Source organism: Tauraco erythrolophus (genome assembly GCF_009769465.1).
Source record: "Tauraco erythrolophus isolate bTauEry1 chromosome 30 unlocalized genomic scaffold, bTauEry1.pri scaffold_44_arrow_ctg1, whole genome shotgun sequence".
NCBI lineage: Eukaryota > Metazoa > Chordata > Aves > Musophagiformes > Musophagidae > Tauraco > Tauraco erythrolophus.
Window position 1 is genome coordinate 47458 of NW_028238561.1, and position 27763 is coordinate 75220.

General features: G+C 66.8%; 3 protein-coding genes across 3 annotated transcripts; all 3 read right to left on the bottom strand.

Annotated features, from left to right (window-relative positions):
- Nucleotides 1–532: 532 nt before the first annotated feature.
- NTRK1 (neurotrophic receptor tyrosine kinase 1) lies at nucleotides 533–9384 on the bottom strand. The gene is made up of 17 exons (XM_086630332.1): nucleotides 9254–9384; nucleotides 7989–8063; nucleotides 7767–7838; nucleotides 7239–7307; nucleotides 6826–6980; nucleotides 6554–6702; nucleotides 6286–6412; nucleotides 5869–6198; nucleotides 5654–5671; nucleotides 5370–5428; nucleotides 5029–5131; nucleotides 4495–4638; nucleotides 3768–3898; nucleotides 3489–3661; nucleotides 1386–1626; nucleotides 809–967; nucleotides 533–718 (listed from the first exon to the last, which is right to left on the bottom strand). Exons 1-17 carry the CDS (start codon nucleotides 9382–9384, stop codon nucleotides 533–535), a joined length of 2322 nt encoding a protein of 773 aa, XP_086486458.1.
- A 2409-nt stretch (nucleotides 9385–11793) lies between these two features.
- INSRR (insulin receptor related receptor) lies at nucleotides 11794–22025 on the bottom strand. Its single transcript, XM_086630419.1, has 22 exons — nucleotides 21932–22025; nucleotides 19497–20048; nucleotides 17977–18289; nucleotides 17743–17885; nucleotides 17491–17635; nucleotides 17192–17406; nucleotides 16991–17117; nucleotides 16603–16841; nucleotides 16354–16521; nucleotides 16033–16222; nucleotides 15868–15909; nucleotides 15494–15759; nucleotides 15227–15363; nucleotides 14645–14813; nucleotides 14078–14186; nucleotides 13896–13966; nucleotides 13175–13404; nucleotides 12985–13095; nucleotides 12711–12870; nucleotides 12494–12623; nucleotides 12262–12396; nucleotides 11794–12058 (listed from the first exon to the last, which is right to left on the bottom strand). Exons 1-22 carry the CDS (start codon nucleotides 22023–22025, stop codon nucleotides 11794–11796), a joined length of 4011 nt encoding a protein of 1336 aa, XP_086486545.1.
- Nucleotides 22026–22870: 845 nt separating this feature from the next.
- LOC147526107 (death-associated protein kinase 2-like) lies at nucleotides 22871–27511 on the bottom strand. Its single transcript, XM_086630333.1, has 12 exons — nucleotides 27455–27511; nucleotides 26864–26952; nucleotides 26045–26266; nucleotides 25806–25944; nucleotides 25574–25703; nucleotides 25331–25379; nucleotides 25177–25203; nucleotides 24905–25057; nucleotides 23988–24033; nucleotides 23811–23900; nucleotides 23521–23604; nucleotides 22871–22951 (listed from the first exon to the last, which is right to left on the bottom strand). Exons 1-12 carry the CDS (start codon nucleotides 27509–27511, stop codon nucleotides 22871–22873), a joined length of 1167 nt encoding a protein of 388 aa, XP_086486459.1.
- Between the last annotated feature and the right edge of the window lie 252 nt (nucleotides 27512–27763).

Here is a 27763-nt window from a genome sequence, read left to right on the forward strand (position 1 = left end):
TATTGTAGATGGGTTTCACTGCAGAGCGGGCGAGCGCGGGGCATCCCCCCCAACCGGCAACCGCCACGGGGGCGAAGGAGCAGCCAAGCCATGGGGTGCCCCCCAGTCCACCCCCCCGGCTCCCACATCGCCATGGACCCAGTGTTGGGGGGGGTCTCAGCTCTGTGTCCCCCCGGAGCCAACACACGTCAGCCAAGTGCCCCCACCCCGGGGTAATGCCAAGGAGCTGGGGGGCACGGCCACAACGCTGGGGGGGCACATCCTTGGAGGGAGCACAGCCTCGGGGGGCCCCCCAGCCCATCCCTACAGCCCCCCAAGGGGGTGGGCTGGAATTTTCCACTATAAATAAGGTTTCAGCCCTCTCCCCTCCCCATCAGGGCATCAGTTCGGGGTTGGGGGGGGTCCGTTGGGTATGGGGGGTAGATGACCCAGACCCCCCCACCCCACCTGGCCTGGCAGGGTGAGTCATGCTCCCATGTAGCGGGGAGAGCAGGGGGGCGGCGGGCAAGGGAAGGTGGGTGGGGGTCCCCGCTCAGCCCAGGATGTCCAGGTAGATGGGGGGGGTCTTGGCGAGGGCCTGGAGGCGGCCGTGGATCTCCTTGATGGGGCGACGCTGCTGAGGCTCCCGGTGCCAACAGCTCCGCATGACGGCGTAGACCTCGGTGGGACACGTGCGGGGCCGTTCCAGCTCCCGCCCTTGCGTGATGCACTCGATGGCCTGCGGGAACGGGGGACGGAGAGGGTGGACCCCCACCCCAGGTCATGCCCGGCACGGCAGGGGGGGGTCTGGTCCCATCCTCATCCTCACCTCGGTGTTGGAGAGCTGGTACCAGGGCTGCTTCCCGTAGGTGAAGATCTCCCAGAGCACCACGCCGAAGCTCCAGATATCGCTCTCGGTGGTGAATTTGCGGTACAGGATGCTCTCGGGGGGCATCCAACGGATGGGCAGCATGGTCCTGCCCCCCACCTGCCCACGGCAGGGGCATCAGCAGGGCAGGGACCCCTCCCATTGATCTCCCCAGCCTTAACCCTGCTTATTAAGCCCCTCGGATGAGGTAGAAAGCAGAAATTTTTTATATTGAGGGTGGTGAGATGGTGGCCCAGGTTGCCCAGGGAGGGGGTTGATGCCCCAACCCTGGAAGAGTTCAAGGTCAAGTTGGCCAAGGCTCTGAGCAGCCTGATCCAAGGGAAAGTGTCCCTACCCATGGCGGGGGGGGGGAGTTGGACCAGGCAACCTTTAATTGTCCCTTCCAACTCCAATTATTTTATAGTTCTATGATTAAATACGGATGGAGGCGGGTCGGGAGGCAGCAAAGACGGAAAATTAAGCGTGAGCCCCCCCAACCCACCCGGGATGGAGGGGGCACCCCCCCCCCGCGGCTCACCCGGTAATAATCGGTGCTGTAGATATCCCGGGACATGCCGAAGTCACCGATCTTCACCAGCAGGTCGTGGCCCACCAGGCAGTTGCGGGTGGCCAGGTCGCGGTGGACGAAGTGGAGGGAGGCGAGGTAGACCATGCCCGACGCGATCTGCGTGGCGATCTGCAGCATGTGGCCCAGCGAGAGCTGCCCCCGCGCCTGCGCCTGCCCCTGCTCCAGGATCTTGGCATCGGGGCCGTGGGACCTGCCGGGATAACGGGGAGGGGGGGGACATGGGGGTGCTCGGAGCGGGCGATGAGTGAGGGTGGGGTGGAGCAGGGTGTAGGTACGTGTGAGGGTGCGCGCGTGGCAGGAAGGATGCACGTGTGTGCTGGGGAAGGGGGTGCACGCGTGTGCATGCGTGCCAGGGCTGGAAGTGCACGTGTGTGCATGCACAAGGGAAAGGGGGTGCACGTGTGTGCATGCACAAGGGAAAGGGGGTGCACACGTGTGCATGCACACAGAGGAAGGGCGTGCATAAGTGTGCAGGCGCAAGGGAAAGGCATGCACTTGTGTGCATGCACGCCAGGAAAGGGTGTGCACACGTGTGCACGTGTGCCAGGAAAGGGTGTGCACACGTGTGCATACACACAGGGGAAGTGCATGCACGTACGTGCACACATGCTAGGGAAGGGTGTGCACATGTGTGTGCATGCACAAGGGAAGGGGGTGCACTTGTGTGCATGCATCCAGGGAAAGGGCGTGCACAAGTGTGCACACGCACCAGGGAAAGTCGTGCATATGTGTGTGCATACACAAGGGAAAGGCGTGCACTCGTGTGCACGCACACAGGGGAAGGGCGTGCACATGCACAGGGAAAAGGTGTGCACGCGTGCCAGGGAAGGGTGTGCACGTGTGTGGGCACACGTAGGGGAAAAGTGGGCACTTTTATGCGTGCGTGCCAGGGAAGGGTGCACATATGTGTGTGCATGCACGCAGGGCAAAAGTGTGCACATATGTGTGCACGCACACAGGGGAAAGGTGTGCACACGTATGTGTGGGCACAGGGCAAAGGCATGCATGTGCACACATGCCAGGGAAGGCCATGCATGTACACGTGGGAAGTGCATGCACACGTGTGCACAGATGCCAGGGAAGGGCACAAGTGTACATGCACACATGGGAAGTGCATGCACACGTGTGCACAGATGCCAGGGAAGGGCACGAGTGTACATGCACACGTGGGAAGTGCATGCACACGTGTGCACAGATGCCAGGGAAGGGCACGAGTGTACATGCACACGTGGGAAGTGCATGCACACGTGTGCACAGATGCCAGGGAAGGCCCTGCACATACATGCACACATGGGAAGTGCATGCATGCGGGTGCACAGATGCCAGGGAAAGGCACGCACATGTGTGCCTGCATGCCAGGGAAGGATGTGCACACACGTGTGCACACACACGTGCACACACAGGACAAAGGCACGCATACGTGTGCACGCCCGCCAGGGAATGGCACGCACATCCATCCACGCACACACGGGAAGGGCACACACGCGTGTGCACACGCGTGGCCCACGGCCACGGCTGCGTGCCAGAGGCCACCCAGCCGGGCGTGAAAGCCCGCCGCCGCGTGCCAAGCCACCCATGCCACGCAGGCCGGGGGCCAACACCCCCCCCCCCAAAACCCCTCGGCCTCTTGACGCCGAGCGCGGCTGACACGCGCCGCGGCGGTCGGAGAAAGGGGGATGGGGCCACGGGAGGGGGGTAGGGGGGGGGAAGGTTCTGCTCGGCAGAACCATTAATGCCAACTCCCATAACAATAATCATAAAAGCCACGTCTCAGAGCTCCTCGCGCGGCCACTAAAGCGCTGCCTCTGGCAACCTCCCCCCCCCCGTCTGGCAGCAATACCTGGGGGGGCAATCGAAGAGGCTGTGCGCGGCGCGGCTGATGGCCGATCGCTCGCTGTTCGAGCCTCCCAGACAGTTAATCTAATCAATATTGCAAGGAGGGCTGCATTAGCGGGCAGCGCCGGCTCTGCTGATGGAGCGGCGCACGGCGGGGGGGGCCGTGGATGGGACGGGATGGGACCCACACCCCCCCCCCCCCAGCCCCAAGCCCACCTGAGGAAGCGGTTGAGGTCCCCGTGTTTCATGTACTCGAAGACCATGAGGAGGGGTTCGCCCTGGGTGCACACGCCGTAGAACTTGACGATGTGCTCGTGCTGCAGCACCGTCAGCAGCTCGGCTTCGCGGTGGAAATCCAAGCGGGTGCTCTCCGTCACCTCCTTCAAGGCCTGTCCGGCACGTGGGGGTCACCACTGACACCCCCCCTTCCACCACTGATCCCCCCCCCCTCCCACCCCTTCCCCACCTCGGCATCATCCCCTGCCTCCTCCTCACCTTCACGGCCACCAGCATCTTCTCCTGCTCTGGGAGCAGGTTGGAGCACTCGGCCAGGAAAACCTTCCCGAAGGCGCCTTCGCCCAGTTCCCACTTCAGCACGATGTCCTGCCGCTGCACGTGGTGCACGCCTGGGGGGGGGGACCCCCACCCATCAACACCCCACCCCATAGGTGGGTCCATGGGAGGATGCTCAAGACCCCTCCATGCTCACGGTGAGCTCCTGGGGGGGGCCCCCCACCCAGCAGCACCCTGCGCCAAGGATGGGTGCGTGGGAGGATGCTTGAGGACCACAATTCACGTCCCCCCCCTGCACGTGATGCACAGCTGGGGGGACCCCCACCCATCAGTATCCCGCTCCGGAGATGGGTCCATGGGAGGATGCTCAGGACCGTGGTCAAGTCCCCCCCACGCTCATGGTGAGCTCCTGGGGGGGAACCCCCACCCATCAGTACCCCATGTGGGATGATGGGTGCATGGGAGGGTGCTCGGGATCAAGGTCAAGTCCCCCCCACACATGGTGAACACCTGGGAGGGACCCCCACCCATCAGTACCCTCACCAGCGACGGGTGCGTGGGGGGATGCTCAGGCACCACAGTCACATCCCCCCCCACCCACGGTGAACACCTCGGGGGGGACCCCCACCCATCAGCACCCCACACCGAGAATGGGTGCACGGGAGGATGCTGGGGGACCATGTCCTCGTCCCCCCCCCCCAGCCCTTACAGGCATCGCAGAAGTACTGGGGGTTCTCGATGAAGTTCTTGAGCCCCCCCAGCTTGCTCTCGGCCGACGAGGGGGGGCTGCTCCCCAGGTTCATGAAGTGCAGCGACATGGCCAGGTCGTCCTCTTGGGCCAGCACCGTCGAGCCTTGCGGGGACAAGGCCAAGGCCATCAGGAGGGGGGGGTCCCGTGGCCCCCCCCAGCCGGTACAGCCAGTGCCAGGCTCTGCCGAGCATCCCCCCCCCCCGGCCCCAGCCGGCCCCCGGGGGCCCGGCAGCCGGATCAAACCCATTTAGAGGCTGAATCCATTCCAGGAGTGAATTAGCAGCTGCTGCCCGTGCTGCGGGGGGGGGACGGGACACCAGCACCCCTCCACCAGCCCCCCCACCCATGGTCCCCCTCAGGGACCATCACCCTGCAGCCACGTCCTGACACGGGGACCTGGTACAGCCCCACGGATACGGGAACTGGGGGGTCCCGGTGCCGCGGCTCGGCCCCCCCCGTGGTGCCGAGCAAGGTGATGGGGGGGGGACTCACGGTTGATGCCGAACTTGGACCGGCGCCCGCACTTGTTGAGCACGAGGAGCATGACGGAGAGGAAGAGGCAGGCGGACACGGCCAGCGCCACGGCCACCGGGACCTGGGGATGGCAAGGACGGGGGCCCGCCAGCTCTTGGGGGGGGGGACACGCTGAGCTGGCCCCAAGCCCCAGGAGCTGCCGCAGGGGAAACTGAGGCATCAGCATTCCGGCCTCCATCCTCATCGCACTCCCCCATCCCGCTTGGCTCTGGTTCACTGTCCCCTAAGGATTTGTCCCCACCCTCTCGTGGGTCTCCGAGTGTCCCCCCCCCATCCCAAACCACGGAGCACCCCCTCACCCCGAACGTGTGCTCGTCCGTCGTCTCCACGGGCCCCTCCAGCGAGCTGTTCCTGGTGCCTGGGGGGGTGAGAAGGGTGCGGGGGGGGGTGAGCATGGGGGGGCAGGGGGTCCCCATCCCCTGGAGGGGTCCCGGCAAGGGGTGGGGGGACTCCCAGGATCTACCCTGGTGGGGGGGACTCCAGGATCTGCTCTAGTGTGGGAAACCCCCAGGATCTGCCCTGGAGCAGGGTGGGATGCAGAGTTTTGGGGTGGGGGGGGCTGGGGCAGGAACTGGTCACTCACCCAGTGGAGACAGAGACACTGGTGCAGCCCAAAGGGAGAGAGAAAGGAGAAACAGCCGTTATTCCCCAGGCCGGAGCATCCCATCCTCCCCCTCCGCTTCCACCCCTGGGGAAACTGAGGCACAGCGGCGCTTGCTGGGAACCAGCGGGCAGAGCCGAACACAACCCATTCCCCAGCTCCTCCGCCGAGACCGGGGTGGTTTTACTGGCGCTTACCGGGAATGGGCTCCTCGGGGCTGAAGCTGAAGGGGTTTTCCATGAACCGCCCCTGGACGCTGCGGCTGGCGGTGCCCAGCGGGTTCCGCACCAGGAGGGTGTAGTTGCCGTTGTTGACGTGCGTGGGCCGGTTGAGCTGGAGGCAGCCGTGGAGGACGGTGGAATTGTGCTCGTACTCCACGATGCGGGTGTGGATGTAGGGCCCCTCCGCCAAGGCGGTGCCGTTGAAAAGCCACCGGATGGTGGGCGCGGGGTTGGCATCCACCGAGAAGGGGATGCACCAGAAGTGCTGCGGGATGGCTTCGTGCAGGAGCAGGATCACGGGGGGGACTGGGGGAGACAGAGGTGGGTGGGTCCCCCCCAGCCGGACCCCCCCTCACCCAGACACCCCCCCCATGTCCCCTCCGAGCTGCTCACAGGTGACATTCAGCGTCACGCTGTCCTCCGCCGGCCCCACCGCGTTCTCCGCCCGGCACGTCAGCTCTTTGTGGTTGAGGTGGGACGAGACGTTGGTGATCTCCAGGATGATCTCCCAGGCTGAGAGCTACAGGGAGCACCAGGAGCAGGGGTGGGGTCAACAAACAGCCCCCCCACACCCAGAGCTGCGCCAGCTCCTGCATCCCCCCCCGCCCAGCACCAGCCAGAGGATGCCGCGGCGGTGACGGTGCTGCCAGGAAGGTCTTGCCTTGGTGACGATGGGCACCTCGGGTCCCAGCTCGGGGAGCACCCACTCCGCGGCGGCCGGCGGCTCGGCGGCGATGCGGCAGGTGAGGTTGACGCTGTCCCCTTGGCACAGCACCGTCTCGGGGTGCTCGATGCGGACGCTCGGGGGCTCTGCCGAGGAGCCAGGGGTGAACGGTGGGGACCACGTCCTCCCCCACCATCTCCAGCCGAGCGGCTCGGGATCGGAGGGGTGCCACCCAGCACCCAAAGCCGGCGGGGTCCCCTGGCACGTACCGCAGGCGCCGAGGGGTTGGTTGCCCAGCGGGACCAGGACGCTGCCCTCCCAGCAGCCCAGCGACTGGTTGCCCAGCTCGGCCCGGCTGCCGTTCTGCCAGAGCTGGAGCCAGCGCAAACCGCAGGAGCAGTTGAAGGGGTTTCCCACCAGGATGCTGAGACGGGACAAGGAAGAGGATGAGGACTCCGAGGGGCCACGGTGGCTCCCAGGGCACGGATGAGCATGGATGTCCCCAACGTGGATGTTGGCATCGCCCACCCCGGCAGCACCCATCCTGCACCCAGCCTGGCTGCACCCAGGGCCAGGCGCCAGGTGCCCCCCGTTCCCACCGCCACCCTGCTGTGCCCCCAGCCCTGGCCCTGCCCCTGCATCACTTTGGGGGTGACCCACCTCCCCCCCCCCCATCACTCACAGCTCTTGCAGGGGCAGATGCTGGAAGGTCTTCCAGGACAGGCTGTGCAGTGCGTTGGAGGAGAGATTCCTGCGGGGCCGGACCCCATCAGCCACCTCCCACCCCCCGCCACCACGGCCCCCCCGTCCTGTGGCACCCCCCCCCGAAGGGGGTGTGGGAGCACGGGGCAGCACCACTGTCACGCCGTGCCCCCAGGTGCCAAGCGAAACCACCTCTGCCAAGGTGCCACCCGCCTTCAGCCACCTCCCTGCAAGAGGGGAGCCCCGTGCACCCCAGGACAGAGTCCCCCCCTCGGTGTCCGGGGTCCCCCCCTGCCCCAGGGCAGCACATCGACGGTCTCTGGCTCAGCGGCAGAGCCCCCCGCGGCCCCCCCGGCACAGCAACGGGCAGCGGGACACCATCAATCCCACTCGGGTGCTGGGACCAGTCACCCTGCACCAGGGTCGAGCACCCATAGGGATGGGGGGATCTGAACCCCAAAATTGGTTGAGGGATGGATTTTTTTTTGGGGGGGGGGTGGATACTCACACATGGCTCAGCCTGGGGGTGTCCAGGAAGGCGTCGGCAGAGACGTGCTGCAGCCCGGAGCTGGAGATGGTGCTGGGGGAGGGAAGGGCTCAGCATCCGCACTGGGGACCCCTGAATCCCCATCCTGCCAGCACCCCCCTTCACCTCCCCGCAGCAGGACCCCTCACCCACCAGCCCCCCTCCCCATCTCCCTGAGTGGGGACCCCAGCCCGGGGTGCTCACAGGGTCCTGAGGTTCCGCACCATCCTGGTGTCAGCCCGGGTCAAGGTCGTCAGCGTCTGCTGGTTCTCGATGACGCTGGAAAGCAAAGAGGGGGGATCGGGGGGGGGAGTAGCCCCAGGACCCCCCATGCCAGGGGCTGCTGGCAAAGTGTGGCATGAGAGGAGTGGTGGGGCCATGGCTGTCCCCCTCCCCAGGCTGTGCCTGCACTACCCCCAGCTGGGGACAGGGATGGAGCCGAGCTGCCCCCGCTGTGCCTCGGTTTCCCCTGGGCAGGCAGGGATGAGCTGGGAAGGGGGGGGTCGGGGATGGTGGGGGGCAATCCTGCTGGTGCTGAGTCTCCATCCGGCCTGTGCCAGGGCTGAGCCACCGCTCGGAGCCCACGGTCACACCCAGAGAATGAGTTTGCCGGGTCTCAGCCCCTCTGCCCCGTAGGCCCCCACGGTGTCCTGCGATGGATGGGGGGCACCGACTGTCCCCCCCTCCCCTTCTCCCCAGGTAGGGGGCAAAGGAAAGGCCCCTGGGGAGTGGGTGTGGGGTTCTCCCACCTGCCCCCCCCAGGGGCTGCTCCTGTGAACCCCAAATTTTCAGGGGTTCATTGAGGATTCAGACCAGCACCCAGGGGGTTTTGGTTCCGCTGACCCCTATCTGTGGGGAGGGTCCCTACCGCCACCTCCACAGATGAGGATGTAGGGACGGGGGGGTCTCTCAGGGGCCCGCCATCCCCGCCACCTCCCACCCCACGCTGCCAGAACAAAGAGCTGGCAGTGCCCTGCGGCGCCGCAGCCCCCAGCACACGGGGGGAAACTGAGGCACGGAGACACACCACAGCCAGCCCCCGACAATGCGGCACAGCCAGGGCTGTGGTGGGGGGAGGACCAGAAGTCCAGGCACCCTGTTATCACCCAGCACCCCACCCCAGCACCCTCCTCACCCCACCGTGCATCGTGGAGCAGAGGGACGAACAAGAGGAGAGTTCCCAAACCAGTAAATTCGGGGGTGCCCCCCCCCAGCATCCAGCTCCACCACCACACCCTCAGCTCCATCACCCCCAGCTCCATCATCCCCATTCCCGAACTCCATCACCCTCAGCCCATCACTCCCGTCATCACCATCCCCCCCAGCTCCATCACCACCAGCCCCATCGCTCCGTCCCTGAGCACCAGCACACCCAGTCCCACCACCCTCTCCCTCAGCCCCATCATTCCAGCCCATCCGCCTGGTCGGTGAGCTCCGTCACCCCCAGCCCCATCATCCCACCCCATCACCCCACCCTGAGCTCCATCACTCTCAGCCCATCACCACCATTCCCCAGCTCCATCGCTCCATCCTCGAGCACCATCAGCCCCAGCCCCATCACCCTCATCACCCCCATCACCCCCAGCTTCATCATCCCCATCTCTGAGCTCCATTACCCTCAGCCCATCATCCCCATCATCACCGTCCCCCAATCACATCACCCTGTCCTCCAGCTCCATCGATCTACCCTCGAGCTCCATCACCCCCCAGCCCCATCATCTCCATCCCCGAGCTCCGTCACCCCCAGCCCCATCATCTCCATCCCCAAGGTCCCTCACCCCCAGCCCCATTGCCCCCAGCCCCATCATCTCCATCCCCCAGCCCCATCACCCCCTTCCTCGAGCTCCATCACCCTCAGCTCCATCACCCTGTCCCCCAGCCCCACCACCGCATCCCTCAGCCCCATCACCCCCAGCCCCATCACCCCCGAGCTCCATCACCCCCAGCCCCACTCACACGTCGGTAAAGCCGCCGGTCCCCAGCAGCCGTGCCAGGCTGCCCACGGTGCCAGGCTCCCAGCAGAGCAGGGCACCGGGCCGGGGGCAGCGGCAGGAGCGGGGACAGGGACGGGCAGCTGCCAGGGCGGGCCGGGGCAGCGGCAGCAGCAGCGCGGCCAGGCAGAGCCAGGCGGGCAGCGGCGGCATCGCGGGGCGGGGGCCGGACCCCGACCCGGACCCCGACCCGGTGCCCCGACCCGGTGCCCGTGCCACCCTCCCTCGCGCTCGCCGGGCAGCCCGAGCACGGGGCTTAAAAGCAACGGAGGGACCGGCCTCCCGGGAGGGGCCGCCGGCTCCCCCCGCCCCGGCCCCGCCCCCGCCCCGGAGACCCCCCCCCGGCCCGGGGCGGGGATGGAGGGGCAGGGCCGCCCCCCCCCCCCCATCGCCCCCGTGACTCGCCGGCGCTCGGGAAGCCCCTGGCCCCGGGTAGGGGGGGGGGCGTTCGGCCGCAGCCCTGCCCGGAGCCCCCCGCCCCACGGAGAGGGTGTCCCGCTGCGCACGGGCATTGAGCCTGCCTGTGCCCAGCCTGTGCCCTGCCTGTGCCCTGCCTGTGCCCTGCCTGTGCCCAGCCTGCGCCCTGCCTGTGCCCAGCCTGTGCCCTGCCTGTGCCCTGCCTGCACCCTGCCTGTGCCCAGCCTGTGCCCGGCCTGTGCCCAGCCTGTGCCCTGCCCCCTGCCTGCGTCCTGCCCAGACCCCTGCACCCCACCTGCACACTTGTGCCATCCATCCCTGCACCCTGCCTGCACGCTGGCACCCTACACCCGCAGCCCCGCACCCCCCAGCCCCAAACCTGCCCCCCCAGCCCCACAAAGCAGCACCCTGGCACCCCCAGCCACACGCCCGCACACGTATGTACATACGCACCCCCCCTCCAGACCCAGAGCTGGCTGTGGGTAAGGGACAGGAGATGTCACACCCCGGGCTCATGGGGCCGCCGAGAGCCCCCCCAACCTGTCACACCCCCCAGGCTGTGCCCCCAAAATCTCGAAGCACGACGGAGCAGACCCCGCTTGGGCTCTTCCTCCAGCGCCCTGTTACATTGGGGTGCAGAGAGGCTGGAGACAGGGGGGATGTTGGGTGGCACAGCGTCACCCTCCCCCCGTGGGGTCCCCACCCCCACCCCACCACTGCCTGTCCCTGAGCCCATCCCAAAGCACCTCGGGGTGGCTCATCCCTGCACTGAGTTCCGCACGTTCTCAGCCCGCGTTCCTCCCCCACGGCTCAGCCCCGGGCCCATCTCCCCCACCAGCTCCCAGTGGCACCCATGGGGCCACAGTTGCCCCCTGAAGTCACCCCACTGCCCCCCTGCTCCCCAGTTATCCCTCCCCGGCAGAGCAGGCTGGTGACCGCCACCACCCGCCACGTCCTCCCGAATTCCCCTGCTTTGACGTTTTTCCCCAGAAAAACGCCCCCGGTTCGGACACCGCGGGACAAAGCCGCAGCCGGGGCACGCAGGAAACGGATGGGACCGGTGCGGGGGGGGGGGGAAAGCCCCGTGTGTCACCCCCCCCCATCCATGATCCCCACAAACCAGGCACCGCCACAGCCGAGCTTCATCCCCCCCTTTATTCACGCTCATCCCACAGCCACAGATTAGACAGTGAAGCCCCTTCCCAGTGCCTCAGTTTCCCCACCTGTAAAGGGGGGGTCGTCACACTACTGACCCAGTTCCCGGGCTGCTGGGGAGCAGCGGCGGAGGCAGATTGATGGGGGGATCCCAAATCCCACTCCCCACTCCCCAATCCCCATTTTCCCCCACTCCAAAAAAAAATAAGGCAAAGACTGGGGGTGGTCTCCTGCCAACAAGCAGCCCCCCTGCTCCCTCCCCCCGTCTTGGGGCATCCCGATTTATTCCAGGGAAATGAACCCCTTCCCGAGGCAGCTGCCCCTCAGCCCTTGGAAGCAATAAATAACACGGGGGGGGTATCCCAGAGGTGGGGGAGGGCAGCTGGAGGAGGGTGAGGGTGTTGGGAGGTGGGTGCAGAGTCCGAGGAACCCCCCGGGGATCAGAGTCAGGCCGTCCCGTTGGGGAGGGGGCCGGGGCTGCGGTCCTTGCGGGTGGGTGGGGGGGACGCGGGGGGCTCGTCCTCCCCGGGGGTGGGCTCCGTTTCGGCGTCGGAGGGTTCGGCCGAACCGCGCCGGCGGTTCTCGGGGCTGTAGAAGAAGGAGAGGGTGCGGAAGGCGGGTGCCATGTGCTCCTTGATGCTCTCCAGGAGCTGGACGAAGGACGGGCGCTGGCGCGGGTTCTGCTGCCAGCACTGGCACATCAGCTCGTGGCTGCGGGAGAGAAGAGGGGGGGGGGCGGTGGGGTTTGGGAAGGGTCCCAGCACCCCAGCGCCATCCCAACGCTGCAGAGACCAGAGGCCAGGGTGATGGCCTCGGAGCCGGTTTCCCCTCTGTCCCCCCATCCCAGGGTAGCAGGGCAGCGGTCTGGGGTGGTGGTGGTGGGGGGGGTCTTCCTTCCAACCCATCGCACTCACAGTTTGTCGGGGCAGTTTTCGGGTCGCTCCAGGACGCCGTTGTCCATGACGAAGCGCAGGACCTGCTCGTTGGACATGCCCTGGTAGGGCTGCTCGGCCAGCGTGGCGATCTCCCACAGCACCACGCCGAAGGACCTGCCGCCACGGGGCCGCTCAGCCGGGGCACGGCGCCCCAACCCCCCCAAAATACGGGTGTCCCCCCCACCCCACCCCACCCCACCCCAACACCTACCAGACGTCGGATTGCGTGTTGAAGATGCCATCTTTGAGGGCCTCGGGGGACATCCAGCGCACCGGGAGCAGCCCCTTACCCCCTTTCCGATAATAATCCGTCTCGTAGATATCCCGGGTCATGCCGAAATCTGGCGGACGAGGAAGAGGAGGAGGAAGGGGTGAGCACCAGGAGATGAAGGGCTGGCAGCAAGCCATGCCCACCGTTGCTCACCCACCTCCGATCTTGACGGTGAAGTCCTCGGACACCATGCAGTTGCGGGCGGCCAGGTCGCGGTGCACGAACTTGTTGGCGTTGAGGTACGCCATGCCGTCGGCGATCTCCCCCGCCATCTGGATCATGGCCTTGAGCGACGGCGGCGGCAGCCCGGGGTTGTTCTGCACCGTGCACCGAGAGGTCCGGGCTCAGGGGCACGCACCGGGACCCGCCTCTAGAAGGAGATCGGTGCCCCTTCGCCCGTGGGATGCGGCGGCGCCCGGCCAGCCCCTCACCTCGGCGTCAGGCCTGAGCGAGCGCAGGTAGCTTTTCAGGTCCCCGCGGGTCATCAGCTCCATGATGACCAAAGCTGGCTGGCCCTGGGACACGACACCGAGCAGGCGGACCTGGGGGACACACGGGGTGGGATGTGAGCGGCCGGACCCCCAGCCTGTCCCGTTCCCTCCCCGCTGGCCGCCCACCTACCACGTGGTGGCACTTGAAGGCTTTCATGACGGAGGCTTCGTTGAGGAACTCGATGCGCTCCCGCATGGTGGCCAACTCATTGACCGTCTTCAGGGCCACCTTGGTCTCCTCGCCCTCAGCGACCAGCCCCAGCGCCAGCCCCTCGTACACCATCCCGAAGGAGCCCTGGCCCAGCTCCCGGATCACCGTGATCTTCTCCCGTGACACCTCCCACTCGTCGGGGATGTACACTGCAGGGCAAGGGGTGACCGCCCTGTCACCATCACCATTCTCTTTACCATCTCCGTCCTCATCATCATCTCCATCTCCATCATCATCACCATCACCTCCACCCCCATCCCCATCCACATCACCATCTCCAGCTCTATCCTCATCCCCTCCCCATCCCCATCTCTGTCTCCATCTCCATCTCCATCTCCATCTCCATCTCCATCTCCATCTCCATCTCCATCTCCATCATCTCCATCTCCATCTCCACCTCCATCGCCGTCTCCATCTTTGTCTCCGTCTCAGTCTTCGTCTCTGTCTCCATCTCCATCTCCATCATCTCCATCACCACCCCCATCTCCATCCACATCACCATCTGCAGCTCCATCCTCATCCCCTCCCCACCTCCATCTCCATCACCCTCGCTGTCCCCATCCTGTCCCCACCAGCATGGCTCCATCAAGGGGAGGGTGCAGCAGACCCCACGGGGACACCCCTGCCCGTCCCCACATACTGTCCGAGGCGCTGAAGTACTCGGGGTTGACGGAGGCGTAGAGCGTCCCGCTGGGGTACCCGTCGTTGCTCCTGCGAGGGGTGGGCATCGCTCAGAGGATGGGGAGGGGGACAAGGACACGATGGGGCCTCCCTGTGACCCCTCCCCAGCCCTGGGGGTGCAGGGGTGGGGGGTGTCGCTACCTCTTCTTGTTGTAGAAGAAGACGAAGACGGCGAGGCAGGAGATGAGCACCATGAGGACCACGGGCGTGACAGTGAGCAGGACGTAGAAGCTGCCGGACTCCTCCTCGGCTGCCGGGAGCAGGCGGCCGTGGGCCATGGCCTGGGTGACTCATCCCACCCCACACGTTGCAGGGACACTTGTCCCACCATCACCACTGGGCCAGAGACGGGGGCCTCCCAGCTCCGCAGACCAGCAGCACCCACCGATCTCAGAGTGTCCCCATCCCAGAGCATCCCCTGGTCTCCCAAATCCCCAAAATCCAGCAGCATCCCCTGGTCTCCAGCATCCCAGTCCAGGAGCATCCCTTGATCCTCAGCATCCCAGTCCAGGAGCATCCCCCAGTCCCCAACATCCCAGTCCAGGAGCATCCCCTGATCCTCAGCATCCTGGCCCAGGACCATCCCCTGGTCCCCAACATCCCAGTAAAGCAGCACCCCCTGACCCCCATCTCCCCATCCCCGCAGCCTGCCCCACAGCCGGGGGTCCCACTGGTGTCCCCCTCCCACCCCACGTCCCCTGCAGGTACCTGGCCCCAGGATGTAAAACTTGACGAGGCCCGTCCACGAGCCGTTGCCGGCCAGCGAGGTGGCCCGGACCTTGGCCGAATAGTTCCCCGGCTGGAGCAGACCCAGGTGGACCCCCCCTCCGTACTTGGAGTAACGGTGGCGGGAGACGCAGACAACAGTAGTGACCTCCTGGGTGAGGGGACAAGGGGGTGGTGAAGGGGGGTTCATCTTCCTCACCAAGCCTTGGACAAGCCTCAGGGGATGGAGATGGGATGGGGATGGGGATGGGGATGGGATGGAGATGGAGATGGAGGTGGAGATGGAGGTGGAGATGGAGGTGGAGATGGAGGTGGAGATAGAGGTGGGGATGGGGATGGGATGGAGATGGAGGTGGAGGTGGAGATGGAGATGGAGGTGGAGATGGAGGTGGGGATGGGGATGGAATGGGAGATGGAGATGGAGATAGATGGAGATGGGATGGGGATGGAGGTGGAGGTGGATGTGGACATGGGGGATAGGGATGGAGATGGGGAAGGGTGCTGTGCCCCCATAAGCAGACCTGGCAGGGCCAGCCAGGGGGTGCCGTGGGGAGGGGTCCTCACCTCGCTCTCACGGCTGTACTTGATCTCGTACTTGAGGATGAGCCCGTTGGGGTTCCTGGGCTCTTCCCAGCGCAGCAGGACGCTGTTCTTGCCGGCCGGCTCCCACGTGACGTTGCCGGGAATGTTGTCAGCTTGCACTGGAGAGGGGCACAGAGGGGGTCAGCTCCCAGGGGCACCACCCGGACCCCAACCCACTGCCAATCCCCCACCCCAGAGGCACCAGGACCCCAGATGAGTCCCAGCATCACCGAGGCTGCCGGGACCTACCCTCTGGCATGGTCCTGGCAAAGACGAAGGTGGCGGCGCTGCAGCCCACGGTGTGGGCGGCGTGGTTGCAGGCGTGGATGTCGATACGGTACTCGGTGAAGTGCCGCAGCCGCGACAGCACCACCCGGTCGCGCACCACCTTGTCCTCGAAGATCTGGAAGTCGGGTTTGGACTCGCCTTCGGCGCGGCTCGGGGCCGGTGGCTCTGCCGACGAGGCGTTGGCCGGGGATGTGATGGCCACCACGTCCCTGCGGCGCTTCGGGATCCTGAGGGAGACAAGGACGGGTGGTGGTGGGGAGCCGGGACACTTGGGTTGTCCCCCAAAATCGAGGAGGGGAGGGGAAACCCTCCAGGCTCACGTGGTCCCCGCTCACCTCTGGGAGTTCTTGTTGATGGATGTCACCTTCCAGGGTGGCCTGAGACAGCGGGAAATCGGTTAAAGGACCTGCCAGGAGCCACCAGACCCCCCACCCGGGGCAGATCCACGGACTCAGCTTGAGGGACCCCTCCCGACATGGGAAACCCGCCCTGGACAGCACCTGGGGATGATGATGGAGTTATGGAGGAAGTTCTCAAACTTCTTCTGGAAGGACTCGGCTTCTCCCTCCATGCGGAGCTGCCCATCGGCGGGGCGGCAGGGACAGCACCGTTCCTCCGCGTCCTGCTCCACCTCGGAGCTGTCCCCGTCCCCAAAACGGGTGTCTGCGCTGCTGGTGGGCAGCTTCAGTCCTGTGGGCAGAGATGGGCAGGGCTGGCAGCGCTGCCGGAGCCTTCCATGGCAGCACACCCATCCCGTTGGTGTTCTCGGCTTCTGTGCCCGACCTGCCCGCGCCTCCCATGCCCGGCAGCCCTGCCCTCACCTTTGTGGCAGTAGTCGTTGACGTAGAGCTCCATGTCCTCAGCCAACTGCTGCCACAGCACCAGGTAGTAGGTGATGTTGCCGTTGCGTTGCGTCGGCGGCTTCCAACGCACCACGATGTGGGAGGAGGAGTTGGACATGGAGATGACGTCCCGGGGCACCGTCGGGGCTGGGTGGGCACGAGAGTGTCAGTCCACCTTTGGGGGACCACCACGGGCACCACCCCCAGCCCCCCTCGCCAGCCCCTTACCCGCCGGCATGGTGCGGATGTAGACCACCTCGCTCTGCGCCCCGTAGTTGCGTCCCTCCTCGGCGGTGGTGAGGGTGATGGCACGGACAAAGATGGCATATTGGGTCCAGGGGCGGAGGTTGAGCAGGGCCACCCCTGGCTCCTGCTCGCTGCTGAGCGGCAGCTCCACGTCCAGCACGTTCCAGCTCTGAGCTCCACAGGCGTCCTGCCCCACGTACTCCGACACGTTCTGGAAGGGTCTACCCCACGCCGGGCATCAAGGTGGGTCCCAGGACCCCCTCCCAGCCACACCATCCTCCCCTGAGGTCCATCAGCCCACAAAGCCACCATGGGTTGGGGTCCCCGAGCCTTCCATGATGGGGACAAGTTGGGGACGGCGACCACTTACGACTCCTTGTAGTAGACGATGAAGCTGAGGAGGTCGCGGTACTCGGGGGGTCGGTACCGCTCCCACTTGAGGAAGATGCGGTCGGACTCGGTGACGTTGGAGATGAAGCGCAGGGTCTGGGTCTTGCCTGCAGAGGGGTGGTAGGGTCAGGCAGGGGGTTGGTGGCGCTGCCAGGTGTCCCCTCCCCGTGGTGGTACTCACAGGACGCCCGGTCCCCGTTGGTGCGGGGGTTGATCTCCGCCTTGTTCTGCCGCCCTTTGGTGCCCGTCACCTCCTCCATGCGGTAGATCTCGGCCAGGCACAGCTTGGGGTTGAAGGCAAAGTACATCTTGCCCACTGGGATGGAGAGGACGTGGTGGCTCCAGTCCCAGAGCTGCTGCAGGTTCTGGTTGTCCAGGACGTAGAGGGTGTAATTCCTGAAGGAAGACAACACAGATGGAGATGGTGGGCATGGTCACCCTCAAAACGACGTGTCCTCAAAACCAGCACCCTGTCCTCACCCATCCACCATGGAATCACCGCGGATCAACTTGAGGTTCTTGAAGAAGGACAAGGAGACGAGGGCGAAGGAGTGCTTGATCTTCAGGAAGCCCGTGATGGTCTCGATGAGCCCCAGGCTGCTCTGCAGCTCCGAGGCCAGGTTATCTGGGGACAACCCGCGGGCATGAGCATCCCCTGTTAATTCCCCCCCTCCTTCACCCCGCGGCAGCTCTCCCACCCTGGAGGGGCAGCTTGCCGGATCCGGCACTCACCACCGCGGCGGATGTTGAGGATGAGGTTGCCCTCAACAAGGGTGCAGCCCCCCAACTCCTGCGCCGCCCGCGTCGAGTCGATGGTCTTGGTGCCCACCTTGCACTCCTTGGGGCACAACCCCTCGCACTTGTGGCAGAAGATGCTAACGGGCAAGAAGACAGAGCCGGGACGTCAGTCGGGCACCGCGCCACCACCGCACCGCGGCCAACCACCACCACCACCACCACCACCACCTGCTCTCGTTCCTGGTGTAGCCCGCGGGGCACTGGGAGAGGCACTGCCGCTGGTGGATGACGAACTTGGAGGCGTCGCGGGGGTTGTGGGAGACCTTGCGGAGGCTGGCACAGTACTCGGCGGTGACGCAGCGCCAGCCCTCGTACTCGTAGGTGCGGGGCGGGCAGGAGGGCAGGCAGTGCCCGTTGAAGTGGAAGTGGCGGCAGGCGACGCAGGTGCGGCTGTCGCGGGGTCGCCCGCAGCCCCCCAGGCACTCGGCGTGGCAGCACTCGCCCGTCGCCGTGCACGCCGAGCCCGCGCCGCACGGGCACACTGCGGGGAGAGAGGCGGTGGTGGCGGTGGGGACTGGCACCCGTGGGGTGGGGGGGTCCGGGGTTGGCACGGGGTGGGGAGAGGGAGGAAGGAGAGGGGGGAATCCTGGTGCCCTCTGGCTCTGGGGCAAGGGGAGAGGGAGGGAGGGAGGGAGGGAGGGAGGGAGGGATGGGAGGGAGGGAAGAAGAGATGGAGGGATGGAAGGATAGAGGGAGGGAGGGAGGGATGGGAGGGATGGAAGAAGAGATGGAGGGATGGAGGGATGGAGGGATGGATGGATAGAGGGAGGGAGGGATGAAGGGATGGAAGAAGAGATGGAGGGATGGAGGGATGGAGGGATGGATGGATGGATAGAGGGAGGGAGGGATGGAGGGATGGAAGAAGAGATGGAGGGAGGGAAGGAGGGATGGATGGAAGGAGAGATGAGTGGAGGGATAGGTGGAGGAATGAGGGAATGGGAGGAGTGATGGAGATGGAGGGAGGGATGGAAGGAGAGATGAAGGATGGAGGGAGGGAGGGAAGCAGGGATGGAAGGAGAGATGAGTGGGGAGAGGGATGGGTAGAGGGATGAAGGAATGGAAGGAGAGATGGAGGGATGGAGAAATGGAAGGAGGGATGGAGATGGAGGGAGGGAGATGGAGGGAGGGAGATGGAGGGAGGGATGCAGTGATGGAGGGAAGGAGAGATGATGGGATGAAGGGATAGAGGGATGGAGGGAGGGAGGGCTGGCCAAACGATGAGTGGATGGGCAGACAGGTGGGCCGTGTGACCACCTGGACGGGTGGACGAAGACGGCGGGGACAGATGGACAGACAGGGCGAGGCTCAGCCCGCGCTGAGCCCCAGCTGCCCGGCGCGGCCGATGCCGGCGCAGCGGCCGCGGTTCCAGCCCCGGCGCGATAAGGATCCGTGTTTATAGTACATAGCCCGCTCCGTGGCCTCCTGTTTACAGCAAACGTGCCCGGGAGGGGCCCCTCGCCACCTCCCCGCCGGGCAAACACCGCGGCCGGCCTCTCCTCCGCGCAACGATACACCCCGGGTCCGGTTACCCCCACCGCGCCGCCGGCATCGGCGGAGCGACGGCCACGTGCCGGGTGCCACCGTCCCCTGCCAGCTCCGCCAGCCCTCCCAGTTCACCCCACGGTGCAAACTGGCATCGTGCCGGCAAAGCAACCAGCACACCCAAGCCCCGCGCCGCCGGCACCCACCTTTCTGGCAGTAGCTGGACGTCCAGCAGCGGTAATCCAGTTGCCCGTTGACGCTGGTCTGGGCACACGGTTTCTCCACGTCCAGGATGCCAGGGCAGACGTCGGCGCACTCTTCGGCCGGCTTGTTGCCGACGATGTAGGTGTTGTCCACGGCGTCGGGCAGCAGCAGCCCCCAGTCGATGGTGGAGAGGTGGCAAAGCTCCTGGTTGCGCTCGATGCGCACCGAGCCGCGCAGGACGTGGCTCAGGCTGTGCAGCCCCACGTCCCGCAGGTGCGGCATCTCGAAGATGACCAGGGCGTAGCTGAAGAAGAGGTTGGTGCCACGGATGACGGAGAGGTTGGGAAAAAGATCCCGCAGGCTCTCCAACCCGTAGACGCGGAAAAGGAGCAGGTACTCGGTGATCATGAGCAGGCGAGGGAAACTGAGGCCCCGGAAGTCTTCGGCGCCCGTGGTGAACATCAGCAGGATCTGGAGGTTGCCCTCGATGATGGAGCAGTTCTCCAGCTTCTGGAGCTGCGAGACGTCGTTGCGGATGTCCATGCTGCCGCAGACTGGGGGGGGACGAGACGGGGGGGACCCCGTGGGCAGCGGGGATGCGACCCCTCCTCACCACCCAGGGACCCCCCACCCGCCCTCGCACCCATCGCCGGGGCCGCGGCGGCGCTGGGGGGGTTGGGAGGGGGGGTTTAATATCCCGGTCCTGCTGTCAGTCGCGGCGGCGGTGGGGAGACGTGAGCGGCTCCGACAGGCGGCCGACGCGCCGCGGTTCTCCGGGGCACGACGCGGCCGGCGGCGCGGCGAGCGGTTGACGCTAACGAGGTCTGGCTCCCCCGCGCCGCCATCTCGCCCCCACGTCCGCCCTGGCAGCACGGCCGGGGTGGGGGGTCCAGCTGGGGGTGCAGGGGGTTCTCCCCCCCTTCCTCAAGCCATGGGGCAGGCGTGGGGGACTCACAGCATCTTCCCCCTCCGTGGTTACCCACTCCAAGCTCCCATGGGGTCGTTCCCATTAAGTCACCGGCGTGGCACGCCGGCGGCACAGCCCCGGTGGTGGGTTTGCCATCCTGGGGTTGGGGGGGGTTCCACCCGGATTCCCCCCAGCCCATGGCAGGGAGCGGGAGCATGGGGGGCAGCACGGGACCGAGCGGCTCCCGCTTCCCAGTCTCGGTGGGGACGTGAGAGCCGGGACGAGCCGGCAAATTGCCACCGGCAGCACCCGCGGCGTGAAACTTGACGCCGAGTTATGGCGGAAAGACGCTGCCGAGATGCCAACGAGGGATTTACTGTAAACACGTGGAGTAAACATGGCTGGCTCGGCGTGTACCCTAAACACCGGGCAACGCCGGCACCCCGGCTCGGCCGCCCGTGCCACGGAGACCTGCCGGCTGGCACACGGCTTCACCGCCGTGGTCCAGGTCCCGGTACGTGTTTCACGCCTCGTCTGTCCGCAGCCGGCCTGGGCTGCGGCTCGTGGCCGGATCCTGGTGAACACTTGCCCAGTGGCATTTTGCCCCTCTAGGTGTCACTTATTAACCACTGGCACCGTGGCCCTGGCACTCGCCAGCGGCGGCAGGACCACGCGGGCAGACACGTGCCAATGGCCCCCATCCCTTTGCGGGGGGGCTGGTACTGGCCAGGGGAAGCCTTGTCCCCCCCTGACCCTGGTGAGGACACGAGGGTCCCCTCCATCCTCCGGCGGGACCACGGGACCGGCCATGGGTGCGGTACCAGCTCCGGGGGTTCCAGCCCCCGCTGCCACCACCACCCTCCTGACCTTGGCAAAGTCACCCTGTCCCTCTGCCACGCGAGGGGATGGGGTCCCCCCGTGTCCTTGGGGGCGACAGAGGGGGGATGGGGGTCCTGGGCGGGAGCAGACACAGCAGGATGTGTCCCCCCAGCAGCTCCAGGCACAGTCCCGGCACTGGGGTGCATCACCCACCCCCAGCACAGCCCCTCACAGAGCTCGGGGAAACTGAGGCACAGGCAGTAGGGGAGAGGGGGTGAGAGCAGACGTCCCCCCAAAGGGCTCCAAGAGCCAGGACCTCCCGTCTCCTCCATGCCTCCCCCTCCCCAGCCATTCACCATCCCAGTAGCCGCACTGGGAGCAGCAGTACCGGGCCGGCCCCCCCCAGCTACGATTTCCCACCATCCTGGCACAGCAGAGCCCCCCACCACACTCCCCCCTCCCCATCCCAGCAGCGAGGGGGGGGTTCCACTCTCTGCCCCTCCTGCCCCAGACGGGGTGGGGGGTGGCCACAGCATATTGGCGTGCTGCCACAGGGGGAAACTGAGGCAGGGAGCACCAAAAGACCCTCACCTCGGGGTTCAGCTCTTGCAAACCCCCATGTACCAGCGTCACCGTGCAGCCCCCCCACCCCAGAACTGCCCCCCCCCCACCCCTCCAAGCACCCCCCCCACCCCACTCCCAGCCACTTACTTTCAGAGGGTGCCCGCACGGGGGGCAGCGGGAGGGGACCGAGCACCAGCAGCGTCACCCCCAGCCGCAGAGCACCCAACGCCCTCGTCCCCATCCCCGAGCGGGACCCCCGGGGGTCCCGTTCCTCTTTTTAGGGGCAGCTGCAGCGTGTCCGGCTTCGTACCCCGTGCCCGCCCGCCGCTCCTCGCCGGTACCCGCCGCACGCCGGGATACCGGTGCCCTCCGCGGCCCTCGCCCGGACCCCGCGGCCCCTTCGCTTTTGTTTTCGGCTGCCGTACACAAAATATTTAACCTGACAACTGGCAGGGCCAGGGCTTGTTTGGGAAATAGAGAGGGGGGGGGGGTGTGGGGGGGGTGGAAAAAACAGGGCGGCCCCCACCCCGCCCCGCACCGCGTGCCGGATTGGGCCGGGAAGGAAAGGCTGCCTCAGTTTCCCCAGTGGGAGCGGGAGGATCCGGGTTATTCCGGAGTGGGGATGTTGGGCAAGCAGCGGAACGGTGACGGGGACGCAGGGTGGATCTGGGGTGCCAGTTCCCCTCCCTGTGCCCCCCGTGGGGACCCCCCGCCCTGGCAGCCCTGCAGCGAGGAGGAGGAGCGGGAGGAAGCTCAGCACCGGCCGGTGCGGACGCAGGAGGATGGATGAGGGGGAGACGTTTATTTCTCGCTCGAGGGCTGAGCGCGGGTGAGGGTCCGGCCGTGGGGCAGCCCCCGCCCCACTGCAGCAGACTTGGGGGGCAGGAAGGGACGGGGGGGTTTGGGGGGGGGGGGGGCTACTGCCCCAGTGACTCTCAGCACCGTGAAACTGGGAGCACTGGGGCCAGAGAGTGCCTCGGCCCCCCGGGATGGGGAGAGATGGGGGATGCCAAGGGCTCCTGGCATGGGATGGTCCCTCTCGGGGGGTGGGGGGTGGGGGGGGTCTCATCTTTTTTGGGGGGGGGCTCAGGAGCAGCTGCTTCTCCGCCGGCGCAGCAGCGTGGCGGGGTGGCTGCCCTCCTCCTCCTGGTCGCTCTCACAGTGGCGCTGGGGGCACAGGGGGGGCTGGGGGGCAGGACAGGACCCCACCAGGGGACAGGACCCCACCAGGGGACAGGACCCCCCCCAAGGACAAGAAACCCCCCCAGGGGACAAGATTTCCCCCGGGGACAGGACACCCCCCAGGGGAGAAGACCCCCCCTCCAAGGAAAGGATCTTCTCAGGGGACAAGACCACTCCCCACGGAACAGGACCCCCCTCAAGGGAGAGGACCCCCCAGGAGACAGAAACCCCTCCTAAAGGGACCGGACCCCCCCTCTAAAGGGACAGGACCCCCCCTCAGGGAAAGGACCCTCCCAGAGGATAAGACCATCCTCAGGACCCCCCCCGGGGACAGGACCCCCCCAGAGGAGAGGAACCCCCCTAGGAGAGAGGAACCCCCCAGGGGACAAGACCCCCCAGGAAACAGGACCCCCCCCCAGAGGGACAGGACCCCTCCCCAGGGGATAGGGCACCCCAGGCGGGGACACCCCCATTGCACAGCCCCCCCACATCCCCTCTCACCCCCACCTCGCCTGTGGGGGGGGGGGCTCTGGGGGGGGGTCCCAGCCACTCACCAGCTCCTCATCCTCCTTCCTGAGGCCGCAGAGCAGCCGCGTGCGGCAGAGCCGGTTGCAGACGGACACCATGTTGTAGGAGAGCTGGGGGGGGGGGGACACCGGGGGGGGGGTCACTCCCCTCCTCTGCACCCCCACCCCTACCATGTCACCCCCCCACCACGCAGACCGCCGAGCCGCAGCCACCCCTGGGATGGAGCATGGCCTGAGCCGCCCCAGGGGACCCCATGGGTGGGGGGATCCCACTTCTGGGTGCCCCCCCCGCCCCAGGGCTGGGACCCCCCCATCACCTTCCACTTCCTCCGAGCGTTGAATTTGCGGAAGTTTTTCATGTTGATGGAGGAACGGCTCCGGTTGGCCGCCTGCTTCCGGCTCAGCGGCTGCGGGGATGAGGACACGGCGGCGTCACCGGGGCCCCAGACGGGGGTCCGGCACCCACCACCCCCACCCCACCCCGTCCTGCTCACCTTGATCCAGGGATGGAGCAGGGACTCGGTCGCCGTCATGCGGAGCCTGCGGCACAGGGAGGGCGGTGGGGGGGGGTAGGGGGGGGCCCGGCCCCAGACATCCGTCGTGGGGATGAGGATGGAGAGGGAGAGGGAGATGGAGGTGGAGATGGAGGTGGAGATGGAGGTGGAGATGGAGGTGGAGGTGGAGGTGGAGGTGGAGGTGGAGGTGGAGGTGGAGATGAAGGTGGAGGTGGAGGTGGAGGTGGAGGTGGAGGTGGAGGTGGAGATGGAGATGGAGATGGAGGTGGAGGTGGAGGTAGAGGTGGAGGTGGAGGTGGAGATGGAGGTGGAGGTGGAGGTGGGGATGGAGGTGGAGGTGGAGATGGAGGTGGAGGTGGAGATGGAGATGGAGATGAAGGTGGAGGTGGAGATGAGGTTGGGGACAGGGATGGGGTTGATGGGGATAGAGATGGAGATGTGGAAAGGGATGGGGATTGACATGGATAGATGGAGATGGGGATGAGGAAGGAGATGGGGGTGGAAATGGGGACAGGGATTGAGATGGAGATGGAGATACAGGTGGAGATGGAGGTGGGGAATGGAGACAGGGATGAGGACGGAGATGGAGATGAGGACGAGAACGGAGACGGAGATGGAGATAGGGATAGAGATGGAGATGGAGGTGGGGATGGGGATGAGGATAGAGATGGAGATGGAGACGGGGATGGACATGGGAATGGGGATGGAGATGGGGATGGAGATGGAGATGGGAATGGGGATGGAGATGGGAATGGGGATGGAGATGGGAATGGGGATGGAGGTGGGAATGGGGATGGAGGTGGGAATGGGGATGGAGGTGGGACGTGGGGATGGAGGTGGGAATGGGGATGGAGGTGGGGATGGAGGTGGGGATGGGGGTGTGGATGGAGACTCACCCCGGCTCCTTCACGAGCAGCTGCCGGATGAAATCCTTGGCCATGTCGGAGGTCTGGCTGAAGCAGCGCTCCTCGAACTCGTAGGCGCCAGCCACGACGTTGGAGAGGGTCTCGGCGTCCGTCTCACCCTGGAAGGGGGACAGTCCGCTGAGCCTGCGGGGACACGACAGCGCCAGTGAGTGCCGGGACAGCGCCGGTGTCGGGGCTCGGCCACGTCGCCGTGTCCCCGTGCCTCAGTTTCCCCCAGCCGCAGTACGTCGCTCCGTACTCACAGGATATAAGTGATGACCCCGATGCTCCTGAAAGGCAGAGGTGGGGGGTCAGGTCCTGCCCTCCCCAGGGTCCCCCCCCCAGTGCCCCACGGCACCCCGGGGGGTCCCAACCCACCCTCCAGCTCAGCCCATCGCCCCCAGGCCCCCTCCTCACCACATGTCGGTCGCGGAGCTCAGCGGCTCGTAGTTGATCACTTCGGGAGCTGGGGGGGGGGACAGAGGCAGGGTGGGGTGGGGGGGACACAGCACCGTGCCCACCCCCTCCCTCCCCGCACACCCCAGGGGGGTCCCATCCCCACCTGGGGGTCCCATCCCCACCTGGAGCATCCCTTTGCAGAGCACCCCAGCTGCACCCCAGGGAGCGGGGGCTGCCCGGGGGCCCCCCCCAGCCCCGTACCGATGTACTGGGGGGTCCCGCAGAGGCTCTTGAAGGTGACACCATCCTCCAGGCGCTGGGCCAGCCCGAAGTCGATGATCTTGACGCGGGGCTGGGGGACGTCCCTCTCCTGCAGCATGATGTTCTCGGGCTGCGGGGACGGGGGTGATGGGGGGGTGCTTGGCATGGGGGGTGCAGCCCCTGGAGCCCCCCCACCACCAAGAGAGGGACCGGGGGGGGTCCCCGTGGGCACCTTGAGGTCGAAGTGGGCGATGCGGCGGGCGTGGAGGTACTGCACCCCGCGCAGGATCTGGCCCAGGAACCCGATGGCCTCTTCCTCCGACACCGTCTCCTTCTCGGCGATGAAGTCGAAGAGCTCGCCGCCGCCGATGCTGCGCGGGGGCGAGGACGGGGCTGAGCTCGCCCACCCCCAGTGCCAAAAAAATGAAGGGGGTGTCCCACCCCCCCCCCGCCGCGGGACCCCCCGCTCACAGCTCCAGGACAAGCACCATCTCGGCTCTGCTGGCGAAGAGGTCGTGGAGCCGCATGATGTTGGGGTGGTCGAGCTGGCGCAGGATGGACACTTCCCGCTCCACCTGTGCCCGCTCCAGCCCCAGGCGGCTGCCCCGGCACCGCCGCGTCTTTATGAATTTGGCGGCGTAGAAGGTTCCGGTGCCACGTTCCCGGCACCGCTTCACCACGCCGAAGTGCCCGCTGCGGGGAGAAACCAGTCTCGGAGAACAGCCCACGTGGCCATTCCCACCACGCCAGGGAGGGAATCCTGGTGCCCCGCTGCCCGCGGTGCTGGCAGGATCCCCACCGGCACCCTGGGCACCTGCCCGCACCCCACGCACCTGCCCGCACCCCACACCCCCGCCTGCACCCTGCACACCCTCCTGCACCACGGGCACCTGCCTGCACCCCAGGCACCCTCCTACACCCCGGGCACCCACCCACACCCAGCGCACCCACTGGCACCCCACGCACCCACTGGCACCCCACGCACTTGCCCACACCCTGCTCACTCGCCTGCACCCCGGGCACCTGCCTGCACCCCACACATCCGCCTGCACCCCGGGCACCCTCCCGCACCCTGGGCACCCTCCTGCACCCCGGGCACCTGCCGGCACCCCAGGCACCCTCCTACACCCCGGGCACCTGCCCGCACCCCGCGCACCCACCCACACCCAGCGCACCCACTGGCACCCCACGCACTCGCCCACACCCTGCTCACTCGCCTGCACCCCGGGCACCTGCCCGCACCCCGCACACCCTCCGGCACCCCCTGGCACCCCCTGGCACCCCACGCACCTGCCCAGTGTCTCCAGCAGCTCGTACAGGTCCTCCACGTTGCCAGGGCTGAGCGCGGCCGCCAGCCCCTCGCTCCCTGGCACCGCATCCTACGGCCACGCACCGGGAGTCGGCTCAGCCGCCGGAACCGGGCACCGAAGCTGCCCCGTGCGGGGACCCCCACCCCATGGAAAGTACCGCAACCCCCCCAACCCCCAGCACGATCTAGCGGGGATTCTCTGGTGTCTGATACTGTGGCTGAGCTCCGGCCGCGGCCGCTTCTCCCAGTTCCCGCTAAACTCCCCGGCACGTGGAAATTTGGAGACCCCGACCCCTCGACTGGGGCGGGCAGGAGCTGCCCAGTGGGCTCCAAAATCAGGGAGGGGTAGGCAGGGAGGGGGGGATCACACCAGCCCCCGTGCCCCTTGCCACACTGGGGAGGGTTGGGGGAGCGAAATGGGGAGAAAAACTACCGTTTTTATAAAAAAGGGGGATTAATAGTGGGAAAAACCATCTCCAGGAGCTGGTCTGTGGCTGGTGTCCCCCCCGCAGCCCCCAGGCAGGAGACCCCCCACCCGCAGCCCCACATCTCAGCCCCCGGCTGTGGCTCACCTGGGTGCTGTCAGGGGCAGCCCCCGGCCCCCCCCCCGCCTGGCCGCCCTCAGCCATCGCTGCGAAGACAAGAAGGGGGGGGGGGAGGGTGAGAGGAGCTTTGGGGGGGACGGGGGGGCTCCACGGGGGGTTCCGCCAGGCCGCTGCCCTGCCTGCACCCTGCAGAGCCCTGCCCAACTCGTGGCACTGATGAGCAGCACCCGCTAAGCGGGGGTGGAGGGGGGGCCCCAGCTCTCGTCCCCAGCACCCCGAGGCCACAAAACCAGCCTCGTTCAGCTGCCGGCCCGGCCCCCCCAGTGCCTCAGTTTC

Bases quoted from the DNA above. Each gene is read 5' to 3' on its own strand.
- NTRK1 (XM_086630332.1), bottom strand. From the start codon at position 9,384: ATGGGGATGATGAAGCTGGGGGTGATGGGGGTGATGAGGGTGATGGGG. The intron at 5,132-5,369 runs GTGAGGGGGTGC...TGCCATCCCCAG, and splicing joins CGGACGAGCACACGTTCGGG to GTCCCGGTGGCCGTGGCGCT. The intron at 719-808 runs GTGAGGATGAGG...CCGTTCCCGCAG, and splicing joins ACCAGCTCTCCAACACCGAG to GCCATCGAGTGCATCACGCA.
- INSRR (XM_086630419.1), bottom strand. From the start codon at position 22,025: ATGGGGACGAGGGCGTTGGGTGCTCTGCGGCTGGGGGTGACGCTGCTG. The intron at 16,842-16,990 runs GTAAGTGGTCGC...GGCGTGGGGTAG, and splicing joins ATCGTCTACTACAAGGAGTC to ACCCTTCCAGAACGTGTCGG. The intron at 13,405-13,895 runs GTATGTGGGGAC...CTTGCCCTGCAG, and splicing joins GTACTTCAGCGCCTCGGACA to TGTACATCCCCGACGAGTGG.
- LOC147526107 (XM_086630333.1), bottom strand. From the start codon at position 27,511: ATGGCTGAGGGCGGCCAGGCGGGGGGGGGGCCGGGGGCTGCCCCTGAC. The intron at 25,380-25,573 runs GTACGGGGCTGG...CCCCCCCCCCAG, and splicing joins CGGGACCCCCCAGTACATCG to CTCCCGAAGTGATCAACTAC. The intron at 24,034-24,904 runs GTGAGTCTCCAT...CCTGTGCCGCAG, and splicing joins CTGCTCGTGAAGGAGCCGGG to GCTCCGCATGACGGCGACCG.